Below are 8,929 nucleotides of genomic sequence, written 5' to 3' on the forward strand. Positions count from 1 at the left end.
AACTTAAATATATAATTGACACACATAATAATTACGAACTATACAATTCTTTACAATTCTTTTTGTATTTCATTAAATTAAATAAATAAATATTATAAATAAAAATAATTATTTGAAAAGAAATAAACTATCTTAAATTTCGCTACAATATATTTTTGAAGAAAAATATAATAACATTATTATTTTAAAATAATGTCTTATGATTCTTTAAAAAATATTAGAAATTAATAGTCAAATTAAATTGTTAGTCAACATATTTATGGAAAATTACTCAAGATAGAATTTTTTTTTTCACTTAAATTAGTTTGAGTAAGTCTCTTGTGAGACGGTATTACATATCTATATTCATAGGACGAGTCAACTCGATCCATATTTTGAGTGAAAAATAATAATGTTGATATAAAACAATATTTTTTCATGAGTCGATCGGGTAGAAGATGCATGCATCAAGGATATGTTTAGAGGGAGAGTGAGTAAACAATAAAATTTTTTCTCTAAAACACTATCAAGTAATGCGACTGATCTTCATAGAGTTAGTCATACAAGACCTTATTTTCTCAACACTTAAGAAATTGTCGGACCACAAATAGTGCGAAAAACTGTTGATGATTCTTATGAGGATTATATACTCAGATATGATAAATAAACAAAATAAGTAAATGTGGTAAATGAAATAACACAATGATTTATGGATGTTAGAAGACTCAAGCTCCTGCGTTATCATTTCTTCCACTTAGAAACAATTTTATTAAAAGATTTTGGGTTAACAACACTTTGTAACAATCCGTTATAACCTTATAACTCATCAACTACCAAAGTCAAAACTCCAAGTTGAATTCTTACAACAGGTTGAGACACACATTCAAACAACCAATACAACACTGATGTAACAATATAATGAATCATCATAATCAAACTATCGTTCAACTCTTCAAATGTTCTAGACAGAAATGGTTGAGCAGTTTTGACAGGAGCCCTTCATGATCCTTGGTGATCTGATAAATTTTCTTCGAAGTGAGGGCTGTGGAGCAGTAATTGATGAGAGTGAAAAGTGCTTAGAAATCTCTTAGAAAATGCAAGCTTTAGATATCTTTATCTTTAGTTTTTCTTGGCATTATCTATTTATAATATTTTTTGCATCTTCTCGTTCAATGTTCTACTATAGCTCAATAAATGATCATTAATGCAATAGTACTGTTGTCGCCGTCCTTTCTTGATTTATCGTACACTTTAATTAATAAGCAGTTTGACATTTACCAAATGTGAGAGGAAACCGTCAATGACAACAAAAGGTAACTAGCACTGTGTCATGTCATTTTAGGGGAATAATTTGATATTCTGATATTTTGTTTGTCGTTCATGATCAGTCTACAAAATTTTCTAATAAAGTATGTGATATCCTTGTGAGATATATGGCTTATATCTAAAGATATATTATTCAACAGTTTATAAATGTACATCAATGATGTGAACGATACAGTAATCTTTATGCCACATATTTGTATTCTTGATCGATTGAGTCTTAAACACGTTGCTGATGATAAAACGATTGGATAGCTTTGCATTTTGAAATCGATTGAATGACTTTCTCTGAATCGTCAGTAAGACAATACCATTTTGCATGCACAACAGTGTGTGCCGTTTTTGCCCCACAAAAGGTGATCTGCTCCTGATTTTTTGTTGTGAAATTGGAGTGTTGAGAGGAAATGATGATATGTAGTTGAATTATGAATAAGGTGCAAGCAGGTTTTGTTTAGTTTTTATATTTTAGATCAAATATAAATTAACTTATACGTCATGGCATAATTAATAATAATAAAAATAAATTCCTCCAAATGTACGCGATTTTGCTTTCAAATTATTATCAAACAATTGTATGCGGTGCGGTTTGAAATAAAATTAATTAATTTGATAGAAGAAAATTATGTATGCATACTTTGTAATGAATGTTAATCATTTATATTCATTTATTTTTAGAAAAATTCCTGTATGATTTTAATTTTTTTTTCTTTAAAATTTTACTGATATACTTTTTTTAGATATTATAATTGGTATTTTGTCGACTTCTACGATTGAATACAAATATTTTCTCGTAATGTTCAATCTAAATGATTGTATTCTCCATATCATATATTATATGCACATATTTTTATTTTCTTTTTCTCTGAATGAATACAAATAATGCTGTTATTTTTTTCTTAAGTTAATTGAAGTGTGATGAATAATCATTACACAAATTTGTAAGTATACATTAGACTGGAAGGGATAATTCCCTAATCCACCAATTAAACACACCCTTATTGAATCCAATGGCATGCAATGCATTCTCAAGTCAAATACAGAAAGATTCAATATACTCTATCAAATCATTTAAATTACGGTATGATGATCCCTCTTCACTTATTGTCATTTTTGCCTTTTTCGCCAAGTGATCAGCCATATCCAAGAACTGATCTTTCCTCACTTCCATTAATTCTCTAACAGCATTCTCAATCACAACTCTGTCACATCTATCCTTTATGTCCAACCCGATCTTCCAAACTTCGCTCACGAACCGACTATTAACCATTTGATCGGCGAAATACGAACAGCATATCATAGGCACGCCTGCGACCATACTCTCCAGAATCGAATTCCAGCCACCGTGCGTCAAAAACCCACCAACCGCGGAGTGGTTCAGCACCTCCTCCTGCGGTGCCCATTCAACCATGTAACCGTTCTCTTTAGTACCCTTCTCCAATTCGGCTGGGATTCGATCCCCGTCTTTTCCTAGTATAGAATCCGGCCTCATTACCCATAAAAATCTCTGCTCGCTGTTTACCAATCCGTGCCAAAACTCGAGTAGTTGCTCTCTTGTCACCGTGGTTATGCTCCCGAAGCTGACATAAATAACTGATTTTGGTTTTTGTGCATTCAACCAGTCTATGCAATTCAAATCTTCGGCCCACAAGCTGCCTGAAGGAGTTGAGGCATCGGCCTTGTTCTCCCCGAGCCTCGACTTCAAGTGCGCATTACCTGGCCCAATGGTGTACAATCTCGGTATGTGCTTTAGAATATTTGATAATACAGGTTGCTCTAGATCATCAAATGTGTTCAAAATGAATGCTTTTGCTCGCACAGTTTGCCCTGTCAAGGTAATTACTTCCCAGAGGCTTGGGTCGCTTGTATCATCCACACCACACAATCTTGGTAGATCACAACGTCTTAGTAGACCTTCCATTCCAGGGATGGTTTTCGCAAATTCTTCCAACCCATTTTCTGCAATGCCCATCAAGAAAGATCAAGTACTCAATAATAGAAAATTTTATTGTAACCATTTTGTACAAAATGTTGGAAACTAGAAAATTTTGGAATCAGAAATCAGAATTTAAATCAGATGATAGAAAATTATTATGAGATGATAATTCATAATTCTAACTTGATATATAATTATACATGATCCCCATAATGAGTGAATGACATCTAGGACTCGCACGCTGCTACGTACTCTATGAAACCTTAGAGAGGGCTTATCAGTTCATAGCGCTCTGTTTAAATGCAACAAGGATATAATTGCCTAACAGTTGATGGACTCCTTAAGGGAGAGTCTCATGAGTTATCGGACCAGCCTATTCAAAAAAGACAATCTCCAAAGCTAGTATCCAAGTTGATACTGGACATCCATATTGCGAGTATAACCCGACTGTTCGATCCTATGATCGGCTCAATAATCCCTAGGTGCAATTTTGTGCACTCCTAGAAAAATTGTTTGATCCAAACGCATCAACTTAAATTAATTTCACACGTATAAGTGTGTAAATCATCCCTTTTTTTATTATTATTACATGAAGTGAAGGTTTTTGCTACGACCTGGGCTCGAATCCGTTCTTGTTACACACGAAACTAATTGGTGTTATACAAACATCATTTGGCAGTTCATTAAAATTTATTGGGGGGCATTCCTTATAAAATACAAAACTAGCAATAAAAGATCTGACCTTGTAAGGGCATTTCATTAGCTTCTGTGGCTTGGCTGATGCAGAAGTATGTCCAGAAAGCACAAGCACTAATAGTTCGAAAATAGATCAAAGGAATCCCTCGCTCTTCCGCGAAATCAGCAGCAAAACTCAGCACCCCATCTGCTACTATGCACGTTACAGGTCTTCTGTTCGCAGAAGCAAACAAATCTTTCTCGATCAGCATTTTCTTGAAAATTGGTGCCACGTTGTTTATCAAGGATGGAATAATATCCGTTATTTTGTAACCAGCACGGGGGTGGTCATCCGGGAGACCATCTGGAATCGTCTGAAACTGGAAACCCGGATATCTGGTGAAGGTCGAACGAGTGCCGGTGTGCTTCAGGAGACGACTGTGGTTGAATTCAGACACGATGAACGTGACATGGAAATCGGATAAACAGAGGAGTTGGGCTAGATTGAGCATAGAATTCATGTGTCCTTGAGCTGGTAAAGGGAAAATGAGAACATGGGGTGGGAGTTTTGCTTCTTTGGAGCACATTTTCGCAGCACCGAGATTCAATAGAACATATTATGATTCTTGAATTTGTAGCACTGGCCAGCAAGCATTCGATGTTTGGAGTTCATTTTTTTTTCACGACAGTTGAAGATTTTTTATAATTTGGATCCTGAAATAAAATCTTATCTCAGATTTAAAACATCGGTGTCCTTGTTTTCTTCAACGCCCTGTGCATATAAATTTTTTAAATCAAAATGGTTATCTGAATCCTTATTTTATTAAAGAAAAAGGATTCTCAAATCTTGATGTCATTGATGACTTCATTTTTTTATGGACGAAATTTCGCAACAATAATGATGTGGCGACACCGTATACCAATAATAATACAACACATTTTTTTAACAAGTATATTCCACTTTAATTATTTTATGTAACAACCGAAAAGAATCCATGGAGCTATGATGGTCTCAATCTCCTACACAAAACTTTTTTTAAATCAATTCTCAATTGATTTGTCTTTTCCAATCTTAATACACCAACAATCAAATATTGAGATATATGTTGAAAGAAACTCAATTATCTTAGAATCCAAATGAAGTCCCTTTTACTTTTGAAACATCTTCAAAATAAATAAAAAATAAAAAAAGAGAAGAAGATTGTTGCTGGGGTGAATTCATCACAAGGAAATATTGGTTGAAGGACTAAGATGAACATATTGCAAAAGCATGATGCAACGGCTTTACTAATCTGGCACTAGGAAATGACCAAAGCAATGCTAGTTTTTGGGGATTGGTTGGAAAATAATATAACCATGAGTTACAAATGGAAGGGAAAGTTCATTCAAGGTACATGCGCCAACATTTCAGGATCTTGCCTAAAAAAAATCGCTTTCTAAACCTAACTAGAAGCCTTCAATCAAAGGGAATAGTCGTTTGAGATAAGATATTCTTAAAATTTTATTACAATATTTTTTTTACTTGAAATTCAACAAANGGGTATCACAATTATCCCTCTTTCAGAACGATACGTCCTCGTCACAGCCTGACCTCTCGATCCACAGCGTCGAGAATCTAGAGGTGGCTCCTACATGTTCAAGAGGTGGCTCCCGTCATGTAGCACTTTGTCCTTCAGGTTCAAGAGGTGGCTCCCATGCACGTAGCACTTTGCCCCGCATAGCACTTATTTCTCTGTGTTCCTTGCCCGTGACCGTCTCTGATACCATTCTGTCACGTCCCGAGCCCAGGTCCGCGCCTGCGTGACTGCACAATGGGCCCATATAGCAACTACTTCGTATTCGTCCTCGCTTTACTAAAATGATTAACCCAAGTTGTTATAGAAGTCTATTGTAAACCCATTATAAACTCATTTTAAATATTTAATTTTTAAGATGTGGAACAAGAGGTATCACACGTTCGAAAAGTTCGAAGGAGATTCATCTTCATCTCTTTTCTCCACGCTCACTGACGATGAAGGAATTGATGTGCTAGATGTATCCAAAACAATTAGACCAATAGGAAGAAAGACCTTAAAAGCGAGTGTGAAAGGATCTGGCTCAAAAAAATCGCCCATGACGGATTTGTATGCAAAAATGCGAGATGATCAGAAAATTTTTTATGAAATTAAGGATACGAAGATTACTATATCAAGAGAGCATTATGCAAAAGTTGAGGAAAAAATGGCAAAGAAGTATGAAATAGAGCTTAGGAAGCTGGAAATGAAAAAGAGGAAGCAAGCAATGAAAGAAATGAAGCAGTAGAAAGTAAGAAAATCGGATCATAGATAAAGATATTATCAATCCAAACATGAATAATGTGCAACGTGGGTATTTTATGAAGTTGCAACAAACAATTTTTTATAAAAGAATTGGGCAGCAATTTATTTAGTTGTAGGTAATTCACTTTAATTATTTGTAATTTTTTATTTTTTTATATTTCTTAATTTCCTATAATATTTAAATTTTAATTATGTGTAATTTTAATTTCTTTTAATTATGTAATTTTATTTTATGTTCAAATATCTATATATCTAATGAAATTAAAAAAATTTAACATTTCAACATCTTCTCTGCAACATCATTTCACTCTCGTATAACCATAAGATAAAGTTATCATCGTTGACATCAGTATGCAATGAAGTTACCAACTTCATCGCACCAACCTCCTCACACCATTGAACATGCGCTTACAAAAATTGTTTGATCCAAAACACTACAACCGAGAAGTGAATCGTTGTCTATTCCAGTATTAAAGACTAACATAAACTAATCAATCTCACACGTATAAAGTCCCCGATTTATCCATTTTTTAATTACTATTATTATTACATGGGAGTGGGAGCTTTTCGATGTCACTTAGGATCGAACCGTTCTTATCATACATAGAACTTAGCTTTATAAACCATATATTATAATCATATAATCATTAAGATCTAATTTTTAAAAAAATCTTATTTAATATTCTTATCTAATTCGAAAATTGCAAATTTGCAATTGAAAAATAAAGTAGAAAATTTATAAAAAGAAACAACTCATGTTCAACACCACCAATTAAAAACACAGCCTTATTGAATCCAATGGCATGCGATGCATTCTCAAGTCAAATACAGAAAGATTCAATATACTCTATCAAATCATTTAAATTACGGTATGATGATCCCCCTTCAATTACTGTCATTTTTGCCTTTTTCGCAAAGTGATCGGCCCTGTCCAAGAACTGATCTTTCCTCACTTCCATTAATTCTCTCACAGCATTCTCTGTCACATCTATCCTTTATGTCCAACCCGATCTTCCAAACTTCGCTCACGAACCGACTATTAACCATTTGATCGGCGAAATACGAACAGCATATCATAGGCACGCCTGCGACCATACTCTCCAGAATCGAATTCCAGCCACCGTGCGTCAAAAACCCACCAACCGCGGAGTGGTCCAGCACTTCCTCCTGCGGCGCCCATTCCACCATGTAACCGTTCTCTTTAGTACCCTTCTCCAATTCGGCTGGGATTCGATCCCCGTCTTTTCCTAGTATAGAATCCGGCCTCATTACCCATAAAAATCTCTGCTCGCTGTTTACCAATCCGTGCCAAAACTCGAGTAGTTGCTCTCTTGTCACCGTGGTTATGCTCCCGAAGCTGACATAAATAACTGATTTTGGTTTTTGTGTCAATCCAAATCTTCGGCCCACAAGCTGGCTGAAGGAGTTGAGGCATCGGCCTTGTTATCCCCGAGCCTCGACTTCAAGTGCGCATTGCCTGGACCAATAGTGTACAATCTCGGCATGTGCTTTAGGATATTTGATAATACAGGTTGCTCTAGATCATCAAATGTGTTCAAAATGAAAGCTTTTGCTCGTACAGTTTGCCTTGTCAAGGTGATTACGTCCCAAAGGATTGGATCACTTGCATCGTCCGCAGCACAAAATCTTGGTAGATCACAACGTCTTAGTAGACCTTCCATTCCAAGAATGGTTTTCGCTAATTCGTTCATCTCATTTTCTACAATGGCAATCAGAAAATATCAACTCCTCCAAACAAAATTATATTGATCTAAGAAAAATAGATTGATCCAAATGCCTTTGCTTGTTCATGTTTCCTACCTTTGCTTCCTAGAAAAATAGATTGATCCAAATGCACTACAACCAGGAAGTAAATTGTTGTCTATGCCACCATTAACCGTTAACTTATAACGTCCCGATTGCACTAATTTTGTTATTTATACATATATATTATGTGGCGTCATCCGTAGCGGTGAAGGTTATTAACTAGGATCGAATCCAATCTAACTATACATGAAACTTGGCGCTACACAAACATCATTTGGTACTGCATCAATATTCATAAAAACATTATTAAAATCTATGAGGGGCATTCCTAATAGAAGATAGAAATAAAAGATTGGACCTTGTAAAGGCATTTCATTAGCTTCTGTGACTTGGCTGATGCAGAAATATGTCCAGAAAGCACAAGCACTAATAGTTCGAAAATAGATCAAAGGAATCCCTCGCTCTTCCGCGAAATCAGCAGCAAAACTCAGCACCCCATCTGCTACTATGCACGTTACAGGTCTTCTGTTCGCAGAAGCAAACAAATCTTTCTCGATAAGCATTTTGTTGAAAATTGGTGCCACGTTGTTTATCAAGGATGCAACAATATCCATTAGTTTGTAACCAGCACGGGGGTGGTCATCCGGGAGACCATCTGGAATCGTCTGAAACTGGAAACCTAGATATCTTGCGAAGGTCGAACGAGTGCCGGTGTGCTTCAGGAGACGACCGTGGTTGAATTCAGACACGATGAACGTGACATGGAAATCGGATAAACAGAGGAGTTGGGCTAGATTCAGCATGGAATTCATGTGTCCTTGAGCTGGTAAAGGGAAAATGAGAACATGGGGTGGGAGTTTTGCTTCTTTGGAGCGCATTTTCGCAGCACCGAGATTCAATAGAACAGTTTATGATTCTTGAATTTGTAGCACTG

General features: G+C 35.6%; 1 protein-coding gene and 1 pseudogene across 1 annotated transcript; both read right to left on the reverse strand.

Annotated features, from left to right (window-relative positions):
* Positions 1-2,129: 2,129 nt before the first annotated feature.
* On the reverse strand, positions 2,130-4,682 carry LOC140970577 (7-deoxyloganetic acid glucosyl transferase-like). Its single transcript, XM_073432374.1, has 2 exons — positions 3,978-4,682; positions 2,130-3,258 (listed from the first exon to the last, which is right to left on the reverse strand). Exons 1-2 carry the CDS (start codon positions 4,495-4,497, stop codon positions 2,333-2,335), a joined length of 1,446 nt encoding a protein of 481 aa, XP_073288475.1. The 5' UTR covers positions 4,498-4,682; the 3' UTR covers positions 2,130-2,332.
* Positions 4,683-6,992: 2,310 nt separating this feature from the next.
* Positions 6,993-8,923, reverse strand: LOC140970578 (7-deoxyloganetic acid glucosyl transferase-like; annotated as a pseudogene).
* Between the last annotated feature and the right edge of the window lie 6 nt (positions 8,924-8,929).

This window comes from Primulina huaijiensis, unplaced genomic scaffold (genome assembly GCF_012295235.1).
Source record: "Primulina huaijiensis isolate GDHJ02 unplaced genomic scaffold, ASM1229523v2 scaffold8901, whole genome shotgun sequence".
NCBI classification, from domain to species: Eukaryota; Viridiplantae; Streptophyta; class Magnoliopsida; order Lamiales; family Gesneriaceae; genus Primulina; species Primulina huaijiensis.